Source organism: Trichechus manatus, unplaced genomic scaffold (assembly GCF_000243295.1).
Source record: "Trichechus manatus latirostris isolate Lorelei unplaced genomic scaffold, TriManLat1.0 scaffold00005, whole genome shotgun sequence".
NCBI lineage: Eukaryota > Metazoa > Chordata > Mammalia > Sirenia > Trichechidae > Trichechus > Trichechus manatus.
Window position 1 is genome coordinate 24629222 of NW_004443941.1, and position 23009 is coordinate 24652230.

Here is a 23009-nt window from a genome sequence, read left to right on the forward strand (position 1 = left end):
ACAGGCTTTTAAGACCCCAGACGCTACTCACCAAGGTTGTTCTTGGATATTTTATATGAATTTTTCAGGGCAGAATGTACATAACTTTCATCAGATCATCAAAGAGGTTCATGTCCCAAATAAAGATTAAGAACCAAGGATCTGCATTATGAAAATAATCTAAATGTGCTTTTTATTGTATCTGCTATACTTGCTCATTATAGAAAATCAGAAAATGCAAATGAGCAAAAGATGCCCCTGGATGGTTTTAAAAAACAGTCAGCCTACTGGACCGGTAGAGACTAGAGAAACCCCCAAGACTGTTGCTCTAAGATAACATTTGAACTGGGAAATGAAGCTGTTTCTGGAGGTCACCTTTCAGCCAAATAATAGATAGGCTTATAAAATAAATAATATCACCCATGAGTAATGTGCTTCCTTAAACAATCAACTATATGAGACCAAGTGGTCAGCATTTACCCAAAGATGAAAAGGCATGGAGGGGAAGGGAAGCTAGATCAATGGAAACAAAACAAACAGAATGGAAATAATAAGAAGGCTGATGCATTGTGAAAATTGTAACCAATATCATGGAACAATTTGTATAGAAATTATTAAATGGGAACCTAATTTGCTGTGTAAACTTTCACCTAAAACACAATAAAACATTATTAAAAACAAATCTTAATTAGAGCCAGCTAAATGTTTTGACTTCAAGGAGATATGAAGGATTAAAAGGCAAAATAGAGCAACATGGGTAAGAAAGAAACAGGAAAAAAAAAGGAAATTAAAAAAAAAAAAACCATGGGGAACACAGAGGGAATGATAGAAAACACTTCTGAATCAGCTAGTCACCTGCTAACAAGCTGCAAAGATTTCCAGTGACAAGTTGTCGTATTAGTTTAGTGAGACTGCAACAGTGCTCGTCCCCTTTCCTGTGCCTCATCTCTCCCTGCCTGCCACAAAAACATGCTGCCACATTTAATAGGATTGTTTTCGTTCACTTTCTCCCTCCCCAAAATTCTGTTTTCGTTCTTGAATTCATCACTTTCCTGCAGTGCCCAGCAAAACCCAGCATGCATGGTTTTACCCCTTAGATTAAAGACTTTATTTGAATCTGAGGAAAGAAAAAAAAGGGAAATTCAATACATTTTATTCCCCTGGGAGCACCCTTCCTTTATTTTACCCTGGTTTATTTTAATAGGTAGGGAAATGTTGTTGTTAGGTGCGGTTGGGTCTGTTCCGACTCATAGCAACCCCATGTGACAGAGCATAATTGCCCCATAGGGTTTTTTCGGCTGTAATCTTTATTGGAGCAGATTGCCAGGTCTTTCTCCGTTGGAACCGCTGGGTGGGTTTCAACCAAAAACCTCTCAGTTAGCAGTTGAGCTACCAGGGCTCCTTAGGTATGGAAATAGATGGGTGTAATCCTTTTTCTTCAGTTCCAATGTTCTACTTCATAGAATTGTAAACTCACAGATCTGCAAAAAAGATCTTAGTCCAGCTTCCTCATTTAACAACACAGTAGAAAACCAAGGCCCCGACGTAAGGTCACGTGCTCAGGCCACACAGTATCAGTGTTGAGAGCAGGAGCTCCATTGTCTGTCACATCATCTGAATAAAGCTTTCACTGACTGCTTTCTTTTCTTGGAAAACTGAGAGACTTTGTTAGGAACATTGATGTCACCTGAGCCAAAACTGAGCACCTGTCCTTTGTTGGGTTCTGTCAGCATAATATTAATCTCCTAAATGGAATCCTTTCCCCGCTGGCTTTCCTTCAAAGAAAGGAATTTTATTTCCAAGTAGAAAATAAAGTTTCGTTACTGTCTTAGCCATGAAGTTATTCAAATAAACAAAAAGTAGAGCAGAGCACTGTAGTTGGTTTAAATGGTTGTCAGTGGTGTCACAGCTAGGGCTTTGGTGTAGCATCAGGAGCTTCCGCAGCTCGTGCTGGAGTTCTGAGAGCCTGAGAAAGCAGAGGAACATCAGAGAATTAGACTCAATCCATGCATGGGGCGGGGGAGGAACAGTGGAAATTAAGTTCTCTGCTAATTTTACAAATTTCTAGGAAAAAGGAGGGCCTGTAAACGTTATGAAAATAGGAGGAAAGCATTAGTTACAGGAATAGAAATAGGGAAGACTCAAGTACAAAAGATGAACAAGAATCTGTAAAATAGAGCTATGACAGTTAAGATTTTACATCACCTTTTACAGTGAGTGGCTCTTTGATAACACCATGCCACTTAGAGCTAAATGACTCAGAAGAGCTAATTCTGGGTGGGCAGAGACTCCCAAGACGGTTAGCTTGCCAGTAGCATAACTGCCTTTAATCAGCCACACACTGAGCATTCTTGTTCCACACAAAATGCTTTACAAGGCATCTGGCTTCAGCAGAAGAAAAGAAAATACCATTTAAAACCTGAGCTAAAATGCGTCCTTCAAGTGTCCTTCCTCATTTAGGTTTCTCCCTGGGATAAAAAAGAGGAAGCTAACCAGAAAAAGTTGGAATTTGCATTTGCAAACAGTGATTACCTGGCCCTTCTACAAGCGTATAAGGTAAGTCCATAATCTAATAATTGAGGCTTATTACCAGAATTGGAACTAAAGACAGAGTAAGTTCAGTTTGATTTTCTCCAAAATTTAGGGATGGCAGCTAAGTACAAAAGACAGTGTGCGTGCAAGCTATAATTACTGCAGACAAAACTTCTTGTCAGGAAGAGTTCTTCAGGTGAGTCCTTCTGTGGCAGTTTGTGTTCATTCATTGTCTGTTTAGTAGCTCACAGGAAGATGTTTCAACTTTGTCTGCCTCGCTTTACTTGTGCTTGTCTTGACATTGAAAACATTGTTTCTGGAATATGCTTGGCTTTACCAGTTGTGTACAGCAGACTCCTAGTGTATGCGATCAGGCCTTCTGTGCTGAATCTTTCAACTAACCCCATTTGTCCTCTTTCCAGTGAATTTGTGTCTACATGAAGGAAAGGCAATCTGAAGATTACTATTTACTGGAAGTCGGTTTTTTCTGTAATTCTACCAGGAATTCTTAACCTAGATCCATAAACCACTAAAATTGTATGCAAAATTTTATTATAAAATTGTATATTATACATATGCACATTATTCTGGAGAAGGGCTTATAGTTTCATCAGATATCAAAGGGGTCTATGACCATCCCCAGCCCCCTCACTTCTCCCCAAAACCAAAGAACTAAGAACTACCAAACCAGATTTTCTTCATTAATTTTTCTTATGTCCATCAGAAGCTACTGTATATCCAATAATGAGTACACGAGAAAGACAAAGGTTTATCATCTGTCTCATAATTGACAGGCCTTCTGTCCTCTGTTGTAACAATGTTTTAGATCCGCTTCCATACTGGTATGAGAAGCAGGATGGTGCAGAGATTTGCAAAGTACCTGTTTTACTCAAAGATTTTGGGGCTGCGGAGGGAGGACGACTTTATTTTCATATTAAAACATTGATACGCCATGGAGTAGAATGCAGAATTAATGTTCTTCTTAGTACTTACCACTACCTGACGTCTATCTCTCTGTTTTATAAGCTCCATCAGAGTAGAAACCTTATCTGTTTTGTTCTCCATTGCATCCCCAGTGCCTAGAACAGTGCTTAGCAGATAGTTGGTGGTTGGTAAAGATTCATTGAATAAATAATGAATGAGTGAATTTGGTTATTTAAGATGAAGTAATAGGACTACCCAGACCAACCCAATGAGAAAGCCCCAGGTGATTCATATGAATATTAAGGTTTCAGAAGCACTGATCTAAATTAAAGGAGCCCTGGTAGCACAGTGGTTAAAGCGCTCAGCTGCCAACCGAGAGGTTGGCAGTTCCAACCCGCCAGCCGCTCCACAGGAGAAAGATGTGGAGTCTGCTTCCGTAAAGATGGGGCAGTTCTACTATGAGTCTACTATGAGTCACAGTCAACTCAGTGGCAGTGGGTTTGGTTTGGGGTTTTTTGAGTCTGAATTAAATTACTTTATAAATTACTTCATATTAGTAAATTTTATGTATTGATATTTTTTAACAAAGTTGAAATAAGAGACCTCAAAACCATCCCAGGGTTTGCCTTCACTCTCCTCTGCCTTCAGGTGTACTGCAGTGAGACATGTTGAGAAGACAATGGCTGTAGCTTTATTCTAAGTCCATTGAAAGCAAGTTTTCAAGCCTGGCTGCACATTAGATTCACCTGGGGAGCCTTTTAAAAACGATAAAATGCCCAGGTCTTACCCCAGGCCAGTTAAGTCTGGATCTCTGGGGTGGGGCCTAGGCATCTAGTTGCTGCTGCTGCTGTTATTATTTTTGTTGTTGTTGGGTTCACCACGCGAGTCTAATATGCAGCCAGGGTTAAGAACCATTTGATCTCAAGTATTTTATATGTAAGGTGCAGTCATAAATATTTTTGCAAGTCATTAAGATGTTTAAGTACAATGAGAATATTTCTTCTAAATTACATTTCTTACTAAATGGATTTATTATTTTTATTCAGGATATATGTAGATTTTGTGCAATCTCTGAGGTCCATCAAACAGTTCCCTCTTTCCACTAAACTCCAGCTTAGATTATAGGATTTTTAAAACCTCAATAAATCTTTGTCATTAAATAAAAACTCTGGTATATCTAACTCCTGTTATAACCCGTTGCCATCGAGTCGATTCCAACTCATAGCAACCCTGTAGGACAGAGTAGAACTGCCCCATAGGGTTTCCAAGGAGCAGCTGGTGGATTCAAACTGCGGAGCTTTTGGTTAGCAGCTGAGCTCTTAACCACTGCGCCACCAGGGCTGCCATGTTATCCATGTGTATTTGAGACATTGCAACAAAACACTTAAATTGTTGTCGTGTGACAGGTAGTCTTGCTTTACGTTCCTTTGATTATCATTATCTCCTCTTGTGTCGTCTGATATGCAGTCTGTATTTGAACAGAAGCCAGAGGAGAAAGAGGTTTGTTCTCTTTCTCACATTTGTGCTCAGCAACAACAGAAAAAAAAACAAACCCACTGCCATCAGGTCAATTCCGACTCATAGCAACCCTATAGAACACAGTAGAACTGCCCAGTAGGGTTTCCAAAGTGGTAATCTTTATGGAAGCAGACTACCACATCTTTCTCCTGCAGAGCAGCTGGCAGGTTCAAACCACTGACCTTTAGGTTAGCAGCTGAGTGCTTAACCACTGCACCACCAGGGTTCCTCCAGCTACAAAAAAGGTGTTTAAGTCTAAACCACTTCATAATGTCCCTGTTCCAGGAAAAGGTGTGAGCCAGTGAGGACACAGGTGGGGGAGAGGGAGAGTTCTCCTGAGATGAGTGTTCTACATCCATTTGGGAGAGAGCACTCCCACGCTTGGCACAGGTGAGGAGCTGAGAGGACTTGGTGAGGAGCTGAGAAGACTTGGCAGAAATGCAAGTAGGAAAAACTAGGCAGTGTCTCTCAGCACTTTGAGTTAGGTTTCCAAACAAAATAAACTTAATTCCAAAAATTCCCAGGAAAATCCGACCAAGCCAAAATCTAATGAAAGCGTTAAGAAGTGTAAACTAGAGTTAAATAAAGGATTGAGTTTTCTGACATTTTTTAATTTCTACATAAATGTTTCACTCTGTCAGTTTGTATAAGTGAAAATTGCCTTTTTGGAAATGACCAGACGAGATAAGCTTAATACCTGTTTGATGGACCCATATGGGCCCCAGTGCTGTCCACTGTAAATATGTTTTTATAGTCACTCACTATTGTAAGACTCTACACTTACCTGCTTTGATATGTTGTTGCCCTCCCTTAGAGGTCTTTCCACTTCTTTCAGGAAATGGCCAGCCTCAAACGACAATTCACTGAACTGTTATCGGACATAGGGTTTGTGAAGGAAGGACTCAGAGCAAGGGAAATTGAGAAAAGGGCCCAAGGAGGAGATGGTGTGTTGGATGCCACAGGAGAAGAGGTAAAGAATGTGTCAGGAAAAAAAAAAAAAGTCATTGTGTTGATTCCAACTCCTGGCGGCCCTGTGTGTTGCAGAGTAGAACTGCTCCATAGGGTTTTCATGACTAGGGCCCTTCCGAAGCAGATCACCAGGCCTTTTTTGCAAGGTGCCTCTGGGTAGTTAGTCTTCTCTTTAATTAGCACATGAATAAAATATTAACTCAGGGACATTTGTAGGCATTCTTCTTCACATAAGCCCTGTGAGTAGTAGGTTGGTGGCATTCTTGATTTTCTTCTTTCCACAATAAGTGTCGGCTGACACTCATACAGCAAAAGGTCAGCGAAAAAGAGGAAGACCCTCGACGAGATGGATCGACACAGTGGCTGCAACAGTGGGTTCAAATATAACGACGATTATAAGGACAGCGCAGGACCAGGCAGTGTTTTGTTCTGTTGTACATAGGGTCGCTATGAGTCAGAACCTAACAACAACACTCATACAAACATAAGAGTTTTTCTGTTAATTTTTATTGTTTTTGATTTTTAAATGTCATTCTGGTTCTTGATAGATCCATGAGAGGTAGAATAAAGCCAAAAAAACCAAACCATCGAGTCGATTCTGACTCATAGAGACCCTATAGGACAAAGTAGAACTACCTGCCCAATAGGGTTTCCAAGGAGCGGCTGGTATATTTGAAGTGCTGAGCTCTTACCCACTGTGCCACCAGGGCTCCAAGAAGTAGAATAGACTTTCCATTAATGTATTCTCAGATCAACCCCGCCTTTTTACAGCCATGGACAGTGTTTTGTAAACTATAGGAAGAGCACTTCTTCAAGATGAACCCGACGCCCCTTTATTGTAAGTGCAATTAGTGCTTTATTTGTGAACATTTCATGAACCAGAATCTTTTCTCTCCACTGACCCTTAGGAACCCTAGTTTTGTAACTCCTTGGAGTGAGTCCTATGTGGATGTGGTCCAATAGGTTTGTTTTTTACTTAGAAAGAATTCATTGTTCCTAGCAAAAAGGTAGGAACCAGATTCCCTTTTTTTGTTTTGTTTAAGATAGAGATCAAATGAAATATAATGGCAAATTCCAGGGCACAGACAGAAATAGCCACATTACTTGGCAAAAGTACTTGTAAGATTAATGCTGTATTTCTTTCTTAGGCAAACTCAAATGCTGACAACCCCAAGCTGATATCAGCAATGCTGTGTGCTGCTCTGTATCCAAATGTAGTGCAGGTAACAAAACATTTTTCCTGACTCCTTCCACTTCTTGTTAACTTATAGCCAAGGAATATAAATTAAGACTTTAACATTGATCATCTGAAAGAGACATACATGCACAGGCATGCCAAGTTGTTACCTTGTAGCAACTCCTTAGTGCACATTGTCAGTCCTTCCATTCTCCAAAACCTGTTGTGATACACCTCGGAGATACTACGGGTTTGCTTCCAGATCACTGTAGTAAAGCGAATTTTGCAATAAAGCAAGTCATGAATTTTTTGGTTTCCCAGTGCATATAAAAGTTATGTTTACACTATACTGTAGTCTATTAAGCATGCAACAGCATTATGTCTAAAAAAACAATGTACATACCGTAATTAAAAAACACTTTGTTGCTAAAAATTTTACCATCTGAGCCTTCAGCAAGTCCTAAACTTTTTGCTGGTGGAAGGTCTTGCCTCGATGTTGATGGCAGCTGACTGATCACATGGTGGTTGCTGAAGGCTGGGGTGGCTGTGGCAATTTCTTAAAATAAGACAACATTGAAGTTTGCTGTATCGATTGACTCTTCTTTTCACAAAAGATTTCTCTGTAGCATGTGATGCTGTTTGATAGCATTTTACCCACAGTAGAACTTCTTTCAAAATTGGAGTCAGTTCTCTCAAACCCTGCCACTGCTTTATCAATTAAGTTTATGTAATAGTCTCAATCTTTTGTTATCATTTCAACAGTGTTCACAGCATCTTCACCAGGAGTAGATTCCATCTCAAGAAACCACTTTCTTTGCTCATCCGTAAGAAGCAACTGCTTATCTGTTGACATTGCAGCAGTTCAGTCACATCTTCGGGCTCCACTTCTAATTCTAGTTCTCTTGCCATTTCCACCACATCTGCAGTTACTTCCTCCGCTGAAGTCTTGAACCCCTCAAAGTCATCCGTAAGGGTTGGAATCAACTTCTTCCAAACTCCTGTTAATGTTGGTATTTTGACCTTCCATGAATCACTAATGTTATTAATGGCATCTAGAGTGGTGAATCCTTTCCTGAAAGTTTTCAGTTTACTTTGCCTGGATCCATCAGAGGAATTACTGTCTATGGCAGGTATAGCCTTATGAAATATGTTTCTTAAATAATAAGACTTGAAAGTCAAAATTACTCCTTGATCCACGGGCTGTAGAATGGATGTTGTGTTAGCAGGCATGAAAACAACATTAATCTCCTTGTACATCTCCATCAGAGCTCTTGGGTGACCAGATGCATTGTCAATGAGCAGTAATATTTTGAAAGGAATCGTTTTTTCTGAGTAGTACATCTCAGCAGTAGGCTTAAAATAGTCTGTAAACCATGTTGTAAACAGATGTGCTGTCATCCGGGCTTTGTTGTTCCGTTTATAGAGCACAGGCAGAGTCAATTTAGCATAATTCTTAAGGGCCTTAGGATTTTCAGAATGATACATGAGCTTTGGCTTCAACTTAAAGTCACCAGCTACATTAGCCCCTAACAAGAGAGTCAGCCTGTCCTTTGAAGCTTTGAAGCCAGGCGTTGACTTCTCCTCTCTAGCTATGAAAGTCCTAGATGGCATCTTCTTCCAATATAAGGCTGTTTCGTCTACATTGAAAATCTGTTGTTTAGTGTAGCTACTTTCATCAGTTATCTTAGGTAGATCTTCTGGATAACTTGCTGCAGTTTCTACATCAGCACTTGCTGCTTCACCTCGCCCTTTAATGTTATGGAGACAGCTTGTTTCCTTAAACCTCATGAACCAACCTCTGCTAGCTTCAAACTTTTCTTCTGCAGCTTCCTCACCTCTGTCAGCCTTCATAGAATTGAAGAGAGTTAGGGCCTTGCTCTGAATTAGGCTTTGGCTTAAGGGAATGGTTTGATCTTCTGTCCAGACCACTAAAACTTTCTTCACATCAGCAATAAGGCTATTTTGCTTTCTTACCATTCATGTGTTCAGTGGAGTAGCACTTTTAATTTCCTTCAAGAACTTTTTCTTTGCATTCACAACTTGGCTAACTGTTTGGCGCAAGAGGCCTAGCTTTTGGCCTGTCTCGGCTTTTGACATGCCTTCCTCACTAAGCTTAATCATTTCTAGCTTTTGATGTAAAATGAGAGACATGCGACTCTTCCTTTCTCTTGAACACTCAGAGGCTATTGTAGGGTTATTAATTGGCCTAATTTCAATATTGTCATCTCTCAGGGAATAGGAGGCCGAGGAAAGAGAAAGAGACGGGAATGGCCAGTCAGTGGAGAAGTCAGAACACAAACAACATTTATCGATTAAGTTTACCATCTTATATGGGCACGGTTTGTGACACCCCAAAACAATTACAATAGTAACATCAAAGATCACTGATCACATGTCACCATACCAGATGTAATAATAATGAAAAAGTTTGAAATATTTCAAGAATTACCAAAATGTGACACAGACACAAAGTGAGCACATGCTGTTGGATAAATGGTGCTGATAGACTTTCTCGATACAGAGTTGCCACAAACTTGCAATTTGTAAAAAACATAATATCTGCAAAGTGCAATAAAATGAGGTATGCCTATACATCATTCAGTAACACATGTATTATATAAAACAAAATGCCTTTGTAATCCTTCTGACATTTTATGACATCCCAGAAATTAAGATGGACATAAATGTCACTCTGTCAGCCAACCCGTGCATAACTAACCTGTGTTAGATGTGAGTTTTATTCTACTGCAGTTTCCCATTTCTCCTTATTCTCTCTACTTTGGACTATAATTAGATAAGAACAAATGACACAAATCAGTACTGTGGCCATCCTCTGGAGATCCTACCTGAGTGTGTTCTTAGACTTTTACCTGAGTTTTGATTAGCCAGTCCTAACAAATTATCCATTTCAAACTTCGAAAGAATTTGAATTTGGCAGAGTACTGAATCATTTCTCAAGGCCTTAACTTTTTGTTAAATTCTCGCTTAACATCTGCTGCTTAAATTATGGTTCATTTTCTGTGTAGCACTTGCATGCTTTTGAAACCATTTGAAATTTACCTTAAAAAATCATTTGGATATCGATTTGCTGGTTTTGATATGTAAAAAGTTATATAAGATGTTACCATTGGGGGAAGCTGGGGGAACGGTACAAGGGACTCTGTATATTTTTGCAGCTTCCTATGAGTCTATAATTATTTCAAAATAAAAAGTTTTTGAAAAATATAAAAAATGCCAGGGGGGAAAATAAATTGGGGGACTTAAAATGAAAACCATAAATGTGGTATAAGAAATTTTAGGTGAATAATAACATAATTTTGAGACTAAACCAAAAGTGAAAAGGTGAGAGATCTGGCTATGTGCTTAAGAACTCTTACAAATAGGACATGAGGGAACAGGTAGTAGATACATACAGAAATGCAGTGCTGTGTTACTACGGTGAAGAAATACAAGCTAAAACAACAAAGAAATACCTCTTTTTACTTTCCAAATAGGGCAAAAACATTTTTTTTAATTATAATACCTGTGCTATCATGAGCCTCAAAAAATGAACTCTCACTCTTGGTGGGAATATAAATGGATACACCCTTTCTATAGAGCACTTTCATTTCTAGGGATTTATTATTAGGAAATAATCACATATATGCAAAAAGATACAACTAGAAGAATGTTCATTTGAGCACTATAATTATAGACAATTTAAATTTCCAATAATAGGGAATTTATTGGTTTAATAAGTATAGACCCTTACAACAAGGGACCATACAGTCATTGAAAATTATGTTGTAGGAAAATATTCAACAACATGGAAAAATGCTATTAAAAAAGTAGGTTATAAAGAAGAGTGATCCTATTTGTTTGAATATGTATATATATTTTTATTTATAGTGTATGTTTATGGTTATCTTTATTTATATATATAAATATATATCTAGCAAAAAAAACTAAAATGATACTTATCAAACATTAAACTAGTTATTTCTTAATCATGGGATTACATTTTTATTTTCTTCTTTATTCCTAATATGTATTTTCTGCAGTAAACGTGTTTATTATCTTTAATATATATGTTATTCATATATACATGGAAGCTTTTATTATGTTTTCCAATGAAATCATCTGTTTATTCGTAGAATTTTTTTTATTGTGTTTTGAAAGAAATTTATTTGTAAATGTATTGAGGTTGAGATGGAGAGTCGGCAGAACCCTGGTCCAGTGTTGCCAGCTGGAGCTCTACATCTGACAATCAGTGCAGACCCAAGGTAGCAGCTAATTTCTCCTCCACACAGCTGGTGCGCAGCCTAGTTACCCAGAGCTGCTGCACTCATATCCACATTTTCTGGGTGGTAAAAATAAATGATGTGCCCATGTACTGTTTTCAAAGGGAACAAAGTGAGAAAACGGAGAAACAGCAATGTCCTTCAGAGTCTGATTTTGTACCAAGGGGCACTCCCATCGATGAAAATATGTATTATGTATCTATTTTTACAAATACCTATTGTTTAGGTGAAAAGCCCAGAAGGGAAATTTCAGAAGACCAGTATTGGAGCTGTCAGAATGAAACCAAAATCAGAAGAGTTAAAGTTTGTCACCAAGAATGATGGATATGTACACATTCACCCTTCATCAGTGAACTACCAGGTCAGAGTGGCGGTGTCTCTTTATGTTTGCATATGACAGGCCTTGACTACCTTAAATTCAGCCAAACTCTGTTCTGTCGCTTGCTGTCCCCAGCAGCGCCATCGACTTGGGGAAAGTTGAATAAATATAAGCAGACTGGACATTGGACTATTTCTAGAAAGACTACTTCTGTTTCAAGAAAATTCTACTCAGTGCAAAATAATGCTCAAGCCTACTTTCAAGTGCAAATTGTCTCTTTGCAGGGGTGGTTTGAGAAGTCATGATATAATTGCATCGCTGACTCTGTGCTTTTAAAAGGGAATGAGTGACCCTTATATGAAATAGCCTGAATAGGCAAATGTATAGAGACCAGAGTTTATTAGTGGTTACCAGGGGCAGGAGAGAGGATAGGAGGGGAGTCATTGTTTAGGAAGCAGTTGCTGTTTATTGTGATGGAATGTGGCAACAGATATTGATGATAGTTGCATGACATTGTAATGTAATTGATGTCACTAAATTGTACACATGCAAAACAATGAAATTGGCAATTATTTCATTATATAGTTTTACAGAAAAAAAAGGTGGGGGTGGGGGGAATGAATGACCTATACTTGCAGATCCCACTCTTCAACTTTCACTCTTCCTTCAGCCTACTGCTGTGATGCTTCTGCCCCCACCATCCACTAAACTGATCAAAGGTCACAGTCACCTCCTAGTAATTAAATCCAGTCAATATCTCCTGGTCCTTACCGTATGTACTTGACTTCCGTGTGGTGTTTGACGCTGCTGACCTCCCTTCCTTTTGAAACTGCTTCTGATGTTCTTTTTGCTTCAGGATTATCAGTTTCTTCTGCTGTCTCCCTGATTACCCTTCTCTATGTCCTTTGCTAGCTTCTCCTCCTTTGCCCTGAAGTAGTAGTCCTGTCCTGAGTCCTTATTTTCTCATTATAGTGTACCTATGCTTCAGGAGCCACCAAATGCACAGCATTGTGATTCCAGCTGTCACCTACACACTGGCACCAACCCCCAAATCTCAGTTTACAGACCTGGGGTTTGTCCTGAGCTTTCGTGCTGGAAATCATCAGCTGGATGCCTTCCAATCACCTCAAATTCGAAAGCTGAAAATCAAACTCATTGTCTCCCAATTCCCCCTTCCCTTCCTAGGCTTTTGTCTTGGTTAAAGGCACCATCAAAATCAGAACCCAGGAGTCACATAAACTCCTCCTCTTTTCCTCCTTACCCCAATCCAACTATTCACCAAGTCCCAGCAGTCCTACCTTCTTGACATCTCTCAGATTTGCCTACTCTTGTCTCCATTGCCACTTCCTCAGTTCATACCCCAAACATCTACCTCTTACCTGAAGTATAATAATAATCTTACTGCTGGTGTTTTCTCTCACCAGTCTTCTACACTGTTGCTGCCAGAATTATCTTTACAAAACATACATTTGACCATGTCATTCCCTTACTTAAAACTCTTCATATGTAGAGTGTACGACAAACTCTCTCACATGACCCTTCATGTTCTGGTCTTTTCCCATACCGTGCCCCCACAGCTCCACTCTGTCATTCTGTATGCTCTAGCCATACCAGACTACCAACAGTATCTCCAAATACCATGCCATTGGACGTGTTCTTCTCTCTGCCTGAAATGACATTCTTATTCCCCAGCAAGCTTTTACTTACCCTTCAAGCTTCCATTAAAAATCACTTTCTCAGTGCCCTCTCCCTCCAAGTTGCTCTTCCACTGTTCCACCATCATGTTGGATACATCTGTCCATTATTGCACTTATCACATTACTTTATGGTTTATGGTCTGTCTCCCTCATGGGATTGTGAAATCCCTGACAACAGGCATTGATTTTATTCATTTTTATATTATTGGTGCCTAGCATGGTGCCTCACTGAAAGCAGATGCTCAATAAAGCTTTTAGGGAAAATGGAGAAAAGGGGGAAAGGAGAATGAGGAAGAGAGAGTTCGCAGTGTTACGGCTGGTCAACCCCCTGGAACTGCTGGGTAAAGGATCAGCAAAGTATGAAAGGGATCTCCTTAAACTCAGAGGAATTTGAGGGCCATGAGGTCATTGGCTCTCTCTCAGCCGTGGGTACACTGAGGAACCAGATGCCTGGGTTAGCACCACTCTTCTGAGTTGACTGTGACAGAATCCAAATCATTCCTGTGTCCATTCACTATCTACTAGCACTCACTCCATGCCAGGCCCTGTTATAGGCCACGGAAGATTGAGGCTTAACTAGACAGACAAGATCTCTGCACTCAAAGAGCTTACGTTCTGGTGGGGAAGACAGGCAAGAAATATGTACACAAATAATCTCAGGTTAGCAACAACTGCTATGAAGAAAAATAAAGCAGCGTAGAGGGATAGAGACTGACAGGAGAAGGGCCCTTTTAGATAGGGTGGTCAGGGAGGAACTCTGAGGAGAAGACAATCCAGCAGATCCTAAATGAAGTGAAGGAACAGGCCATGCACATATCTAAGGAAAGGACATTTCAGCAGAGGAAACAAAGCATGAGGTAGGAGCATATCTGGTGCATTCTAGAAAGTACAAGAAGGCAGCCAACATCAGTGGAGCAGGGTGACTAGCAGCAACGGGGGACGAGATGCACTGGGACAAGCAGGCAGGGGTCAGGGCATGTGGGACATTGATGGCCATGGTAAGGATTTTAGATTTTACTCGTGGGCAGCCATTGGAGGATTTTGAACCATAGTTGGATATACGTTTCTAGAAAATCACTGGGTGCTGAGTGGAAAATAGACTGTAAAGATGCAAAAAACAGAAGCAGAGCAAGCACTTAGGAAGCATTGCAGTAGTCTCATGAGATGATGATGGTTTATACTAAGGTGGTAGCTGTAGAAGTGGTGAGAGTATGCCATTTCATTATGTATTTTAAAAATAGAGCTGATGAGACTTGGTGATGATATAGATGTTGTGAGGGAAGAAGAGCAGTCAAGGCTGACTGAAGTTTGGGGCTTAAGCAACTGGGTGACTGGGAGTGGCATTCACTCCCTGAGAGGGTAAGCACTGTGGAGAGGAGGGAGAATCAAGAATTCGTTTCGAACACGAGAAGTTTAAGATGCTTTCTAGATGTCCAAGTAGAGATGTCAAGGAGGTTGTTGCACATTATAAGTCTGGAGCTCAGGGGAAAGGAACAGGCTGCAGATGAAAGTTTGTGAGTCATTAATGTACCAAATGAAACCCACTGCCATCTAGCTGATTCGACTCATAGTGACCCTATAGGACAGGGTGGAAATGCTCCAAAGGGTTTCCAAGGCTGTAATCTTTACAAAAATAGATTGCCATGTCTTTCTCCCACAGAGCAGCTGGTGGGTTCAAACTGACGATCTTTAGTTAGCAGCCGAGCACTTCAACCACAGCACCACCAGGGCTCCTCCTTAATGCACAGGGGTATTTAAATCTATGGGACTGATGGAGTTCCACTTATGTTGCCAGTGACTTCCCTATTTTCACTTGAGGCTTTATGTTACAGGTCAAACACTTTGACAGTCCCTACCTAGTATACCACGAGAAGATCAAAACTAGCCGGGTGTTCATCCGAGACTGCAGCATGGTGTCTGTGTACCCTCTGGTCTTGTTTGGAGGAGGCCAAGTGAATGTGCAGCTTCAAAGGGGAGAGTTTGTGGTCTCCTTGGATGATGGCTGGATCCGTTTTGCAGCTGCCTCCCATCAGGTAAAGAGTGCCTTCTTGCACTTCCTGGAACACACCAGATACGCTCCTACCTCACAGTCTGTTTCCTCTCTGAAATGTTCTTTCCTTAGATACGTGTATGGCTTGCTCCTTCACTTCATTTAGGATCTGCTGGATTGTCTTCTCCTCAGAGAGCTCCTCCCTGACCGCGCTGTGAGACTCAGGCCACAGTGGGCTTTGATAATATAAAGCATAGGGCATTCCTTTAGGTGTCCAGGACAGCAGAGCTCATGGGCTAATTACGAATGGTGAGTCTTCAGTAGGAGACTAGGAAAGAGTAGGGCTGACGTGAGGCCCCACCCCTGACAGGAAGCACACTGGGAGGGGAGGCCCAGGGCACTTGGTGTGAAAGGTCTGGACAGAAGCTTTAAGGATAATGTTATACAAATACTACATGTTCACCAAGGAAAAATCAGAAAGTACAGATAAGCAAAAATAAATAAATAAAAATCACCCTGATTCCACTACCCTAAAAAACGGATGATGGGTATGAATTCTAGGATTCGTTTCCTGTCATTGTCAGGTCTCCATCATTCACTACGTGGAGTCCCTATGAACAGCATTTAAGGAGAGTATATGCTGAAGAAGGGAGCCTGGTGGCACAGTGGTTAAAGCGCTCAGCTGCTAATCAAAAGGTCAGCGGTTCAAACCCACCAGCTGCTTCATGGGAGAAAGATGTGGCAGTCTGCTTCCGTAAAGATTACAGCCTTGGAAACCCTATGGGGCAGTTGCACTTTGTCCTATAGGGTCGCTATGAGTCAGAATCGACTCGATGGCAACGGGTTTGGTTTTTTTGGTGTATGTTGCAGAAATAAAAATTCATCTTAACATTTTCATCTGTTAGAATGCTTACGTTGCAAGAAATAGAAACACTACCTTAAACATTAAAGGGAATTGATTAGCCTGTTTAACTGTAAAGATTAAAGTAGCGATGTCCAATAGAAATATAGTTGCAAGCCACGTTATGTAATTTTAAATTTTCTAGTAACTACATTTAAAAAAATTAAAAGAAACAGGTAAAATTAATTTCAATTAACTTATTCAACCTGGTACATTCAAAATGTTTTAATTTTAACACATAACCAATATAAAAAACTTACTGAGATATTTATATTCTCTTTTCATTCTAAGTCTTTAAAATGTGATGTGTATTTTATACTCACAGCACATGTCAGTGTGGACCAGCTACACTTCAGGTGCTCAACAGCCACGTTTGGCTGCTGTACTAGACAGTGCAGGTCAAGAAGGCCAGGCAGGGCTGGCATGATTCAGCAGCTCAATGACAGCAGACGACCTTGTGGGGGCAAGATGGTTGTAGTGGCTCCTGGCTTCATATCTGTGCAGCTCACTGCCCAGAAGGGGAGACAGAGCCCTCTTTCCTAAAAGCTCCATCAGATCTCCCTCCTAAATCAATTCCTGTGGCTGAGGGAGCATCATGGACCCATTACTAAGGCCTGGATTACCTGAGCCATTCACTCTGGCAAGAGGCTGTTTTAATTAGATCAGGGTCCAAACTGCATGGTTGGTGTACATTGGGGGAGGGTAGGCAGATGCTGGGAGGACATCCACAGGCCACTACACATCAGCATAAGCAAAACGCCGTTAAAGTGCAGAGCTCTTTCCCCTACAAAATCATAAACTGTGTCCCAAAATCAGAGAGATTTCATTTAATATCCACGTTTTTAATTTTTCACTTTCCTGCTTCTCTCTCAGAGCAGATGGTCCAAAAGTTGGCCTTAATATGGAGAACATAACTAAAAAGCCGTATTTGCAGATTTTCTCTTTTCCAGAAATATTATTGAGGAACTTATTTATAATGGACTCTGTTTAGTATATTACAGAGTGACCATTGAATGAGCATTCCTATAGTTGCATCAAGAAATCTTGGAAGCATTTTGAGACTGAGGAGCCCTGGTGGCACCATGGTTAAGAGCTATGGCTGCTAACCAAGAGGTCGGCAGTTTGAATCCACCAGCTGCTCCTTGGAAACCCTATGGGACAGTTCTACTCTGTCCTATAGGGTTGCCATGAGTTAAAATCAAACTCGATGGCAACAGGTTTAGTTTTGTTTTTAGACTGAAAATGTGTTTAGTTTTTTTCCCCTAATGTGGTTAAAGTTAATACCAGAAATCTAGAATAATAATCATAATCAGAGCATTTCCCTGTAATAACCTTTCCTTCCCTGTTGCCCCAAGTTCTGCTTATTTCCTGGCTTTCATATTAGGTGGCTGAATTAGTGAAGGAACTTCGTGGAGAACTTGACCAGCTCCTCCAGGATAAAATAAAAAACCCAAGCATAGATCTGTGTACCTGTCCTCGAGGATCCCGGATCATCAGCATGATTGTGAAGCTTGTCACCACACAGTAAAGGCCTGCCTTAGGGGAATGCTCGCTACTCACCTGCTTCTCGCTGGCCAGGGAAGTAACAGCGGCACCTCTACCTCCAACTAAAGACCTGTGCTGGGGCACAGTGCTGAGTCAGCCGAGGCACCATAGACCTGAGGGAAACTTTCAGACTCAGCATTTCTCACAAAGTAGTGGGCACTCCCAGCACAATTTGGAGTGTCAGGGGCGACAGCATCTAAAACCCAGCTTGCCTGTCTCTTTGTCTGTGACTGTCCTGGAGAGCAGGAAATTTATCAGTTAACACAAAAGTGAATGTTTAATACAATTCTGTTTTAATCTATGTGTTATTTTTCCCGTTTTTTACTGGAGTGACAGGGGCATGAGGGAAATACCTGTTGTTGTTTTTTTTGTCATAAAGGCTCAAGTGAGAGGAATCAGAATAGAGAAAGAAACTGGACCTTTCTGCAGACATGCAGGAAAAAAATCACGTGAGCAAGAAAAATAAAAATATCATCTTAGGCTGTTGATTGGCTACTGAGTAGACTTAATTTGTGAAGGATTTTTATTTTTACTCCTTAAAGATCAGCCTAAAAAAACAAACGTAATGAGTTCTGTTGTGGTTTTATAATGCGAGCTGGTCTCTTCTTAGAAGCAAGGCGATCTGGTGTCTTCATTCTCCTTAGTTTTCCATTTAGGTATCTTTACCCTCTCTTGCGGACTCACAATGGCCAGATTTCATATTACCCACAGGAAATTTTAATGGTATTCTCCAAGGCAGAGTTGGCTCGTTTGAGACAGGAAAGGTTATCATGCTAGTGTCAGATTTACAACCATAACAATGCCTCCCACGAGACAGCTTAGGTTAATGGGGCACTAGTATTTTGGGTGGCACAAGAAGTTAAGCGCTTGGCTGCTAGCCAAAAGTTTGGAGGTTTAAGTCCACCTTGAGGCACCTTAGAAGAAAGGCCTGGGCAATCTGCTTCCAAAAAATCAGCCATTGAAAACTCTATGGAGCATAGTTCTACTCTGACATACGTGAGGTCACCATTAATAGGAATCACCTAGACAGCAACTGGTTTGGGTTTTTTTGGTTTTAGCATTTTGGAAAAAATACTAATACATTTACATTTTCCCTGGACATTTATCAGTGTGGCTAGAAAGGATCCCAGAGAACAGAGTGGAGGAAATAGTCTTGTGTTTGTCTAGACCTCAGGTAGGGAGTCAGTATAGGTTTCCTACTATATCCAGACTGAATACAAATTGATCAACAAAACCGCCTCAGTGAAGGGTGTTAGCTTTCCGAAGTATTATTTTAGTTAAGTTTTCAGGAAATCTCGTAAAGTGTTTAAGCTTCAATATAGTCGAATAGCTTAGACTCTAAGCAGTATTTTTAAAAGGCATCAATTCGTGTCATTGCTTTAAATTAAAAAAAACGGACACACAGAGCATCCACCTCCTGACTTGCTACTGACACAAGGCTCACATCACAGAACTGATTAGGCTGGGACTTCTAGGAGAAATGAAGGAGAAAATGGCATTAACCCTCTAAAAGAGTTTTAAGAGTTTTGACTCTTGGTACTGCAGAGGAGCTCTCACTGCCCTTGCCAGAGCCATCTGCCCAAGGGGACCTGCAGCTTTAACCCAGGTCTGCAGCAGAACATATGGCTGGGAGGTGGTTAACAGCAAAACTTTAATCCAGAGTGCTAAAAAACTGCTCCCCTCCAGGAAGCCAGTTCTTGGGCTGGCTGCTTCTAGACACATACAAACGCACAAATACTATCATTTTATAGACATGCCAGAATGTGAAAAGGGCTGAAAGCCTTGATTTATGGCACTGAATATGAAGATCCACACCCACAAAACGAAACTTCTTCAGCTGATCATTAAAATTATGAAATAGGATTACTCCTTCGCAATTGAAGATCAGAATGTTGTCTAGCATTTCAAGATGAAACGATTTCTAAGCCCCAACAAGATGGTCAACATTTAATGTAATTTTATGGAGAGCTAAATGGTAAATTGTTTCTTAAAATTAAATATTCATTTTACTGCAATCTACCTAGGAAACAATAAAGTACTTACTACTAAATTAGTCTCCACTGCTGTTTTGTACGATGTCTAATCTCTGGAAGGTTCTCAAGAAATAAGAATAGAATCATTCTTATAGAAGTGGCCACAGGTTGACCATTTTGTCTTTTTCATCGTTAGTTCCATATCTGATTATTACAACTCAAATTCTCTGGCAAGTAATGAACTTTAGTCTTTATCCTTCCATTCCATTATCTGAGAGATCGAAAATAATATATCTAAGCACAGCATGTAATCTCTACGCTATGGTGTTACTTTTTTTTCTTTCTAGGCAAGGGTTTTAACATGTCCCTAAGACGTCATCATAAAATAAGGTCTTGTGAAAGTACTTCATAAAGTTAAAAACAGCAAATATCAGGCATTAGGACCAAGGATGTGCTCTTCAGATGCAGCCCAGGCTGCCTTTGTGGGGACTCTACTCTGTGTTGTGTTATCTGTTGCTTGGCCTAGAGGTGGTGAGCTTGGATTTCACACTCTGAGGGCATCTTGTGGGCGTCACCCAGCTGCCACATAAATAGTGGATTCCTGCCATTATTCTGCATGAATAAGCCTAGGCAGAGGCTGGCTCTCCCCCTTAATTATGTTGGAATTAAGCTTACTTCTTAGGGCTCCACCCTGCCCCCAATATGAGGGGGGAAACTTTGCTAATATCCTCAGCCAGTTAGTAAATACAAGGTTAGCTGTTGTTTTCAGAAGTTAGGTCTTCATTGTGAACCTGTGTCCAGGCAGTATTTGGGTGCTCACAGCAGAGTGCCCCAGGAGGAAACGACATGGAAACAGCTAATACCATTTGCTGTTCCACCTAGAGTTTCCAACTGCTCCAGAGTGATCTGCTTCCATGTCTTTTAGTCTCACAAATGCAAAACTATGCAATGACTAGTGAACAGTTAACCAGGATGATGTTAGTGACTGCTGACAGACTTTTTTCTTACCATTTTTAAGGTATCTATCATCCCCCAAATAATAAAGAGATTGGTTTTAAATAGGGTTTGTAGCCAATCACTAATCCTCAATGCGCTTTAAAAGCTTAGATGTTTTAATAATTTGTTTTATCAATGGTAGAAAAAGAGAGTTCTTTTGGAGAGTTACCTATGCCCTATATAAAAACCATCAGGAAGAAGTGGAATCTGTGTTTCATAAAGACATAGGACAGCAACTCAAATATGAACTTGTTCCCACAGGCAGTTCAGCCTCTTTGCCCTATCTGGCCAGCCCTGGGTCTGCTCGAGAGGCCAGTTCTAACCCAGCTAATTGAGTAAGTAAGCCAGGCCACAGTGCCACTGTGAGACAGCTATGACAAGGGAAGGTTTACAATCGATTAACTGGATTCTTGTCTTCACCTCTTATTTCAGCTTTTCATGAGAGAAACAAAAGGCAACAAAAACCACCGTGGGGTTTGAAATAGCAACTTCTAAAGGTGGCCTTGGAAATTCAGCCCAATCTCATAAATTTCTTACCCAACAGTGAGAATCACTGTTTAATGTACCTGACACTGAAAACACCATATTACTAAATATGGTGTAATAATTTATTTAATAAGCATTTTCAGCAGTAGCAGTTCCAATGTAAGGTTTGTTATTTCCTTATGTAAAATATGCAGTTACCTCTACTTTCTTAATGCTAGGTTTTACTGAAAATGGCCTGAAGGAGTTCATTTTGCTTCCAGGTTGAATGAATTTACACTCTAAAGAACAGAACTACCCATGGCTGAATTTTCTTCTACAATAATTAAAGATTGGACAACTTAGCCCAAAAAGACTCATTTACTTCCTGAGATTCCCCTTTTAATAAGTTTTGCCTCATTCAATACTTGGGTTTCAAATGTATTTTAACAATAGTGTTTGTTAACCTTTAAAATAAAACTTTATTTGTCCATAGAAGTTGATTAACAAATACCCTACCATGTACAAGGACTACAAAGAAGTTTCTTCACAGGAGAAAATGTAGTTTTTGTTTGTTTAAACCAGTGGTTCTTAACTGGGGGCGATTCTGCCCCACAGATAACTTGGCAACGGAGACATTGTTGGTTGACACAACTGGAGGTGGGGAGCCCTACTGGCATCTAATGGGTAGAGACCAGGGATGCTGCTAGACAATGTGTAGGACACCCCCTGCCACAAACAAAACATTATCTGGTCCACACAACTACCACAGCTTCCACCAGACTGAGTCCACTATAACTAGATGGTGCCCGGCTACCACCACTGACTGCTCTGACTGGGATCACAACAGAGGGTCCCGGACAGAGCTGCGGAAAAATGTAGAACAAAATTCTAACTCACAAAAAAAGACCAGACTTACTGGCCTGACAGACTGGAGAAACCGCGAGAGTTTATGGCCCCCAGACACCCTTTTAGCTCAGTAATGAAGTCACTCCCGAAGTTCACCCTTCACCAGAGATTAGACAGCCCCATAAAACAAGAGAGTAATGGGGTACAACAGTCCAGGAACAAGGACTAGAAGGCAGGAGGGGACAGGAAAGCTGGTAATAGGGACCCCAAGGTTGAGAAGGGACAGTATTGACATGTTGTGGGGTTGTTAACCATTGTCATAAAACAATATGTGTACTAACTCTTTAATGGAAACTATTTTGTAAATCTACATCTAAAGTACAATAAAAAATAAAAAAACATTATCTGGTCCAAAGTCAGTAGCAGAGGTATTATCAACATGATGCTATAGACAGAAGCACCATGCCATCCCTCTACAGCAAAGACCCGAAAAACTAAGTAAAACAGACACAAACATCAATTCTGGAATCCTAAGCATCAAATGAAAGGATAAAGAACTTGATCAAGCACCAAATGGAATAAGAAACTAACAGAGAACAGAGAATGAGGAAAGCTATGGCGTGGAGGTCCCCTACCAGCTAACATGGCATGGATTCGCCATCTTGGACCTTAGCCACTAAGAAATGCAGACAGGGATTACAGGAAGGCAACTCCATGAAATTCCCAACAGGAGACAGAGCACCTGGTAACCAGTGATACACACTTTCCCAACCCTTACCCTTCTTCCCTGTACAAGGCCTCCACTGCTTTCCAACAGGCCATGGTCACTCAGCCAGAGAAATACCAGCTCCTTGCTGCCCAGATGCACCCACCCCCACCAGCCAGCTCCTTCAGAGCC

At 40.6% G+C, this 23009-nt stretch overlaps 1 protein-coding gene across 5 annotated transcripts in view; it reads left to right on the top strand.

The window, feature by feature from the left end:
* The window catches only part of DHX57 (DExH-box helicase 57), a 74823-nt gene extending 52787 nt beyond the window's left edge, over positions 1-22036 (top strand). For 4 of the 5 annotated variants that reach the window (XM_023735737.1, XM_023735734.1, XM_004369541.3 and 1 more), the window contains 7 exons: positions 2440-2535; positions 2624-2707; positions 5789-5923; positions 7071-7145; positions 11606-11740; positions 15228-15428; positions 17671-22036. In XM_023735737.1, the coding sequence (XP_023591505.1) occupies positions 2440-2535; positions 2624-2707; positions 5789-5923; positions 7071-7145; positions 11606-11740; positions 15228-15428; positions 17671-17814 (870 nt within the window). In that variant the 3' untranslated portion in view covers positions 17815-22036. Of the gene's footprint in view, positions 1-2439; positions 2536-2623; positions 2708-5788; positions 5924-7070; positions 7146-11605; positions 11741-15227; positions 15695-17670 lie in introns of all 5 variants that reach the window. The other variant, XR_002824827.1, reaches the window with a different exon arrangement.
* Positions 22037-23009: the final 973 nt, after the last annotated feature.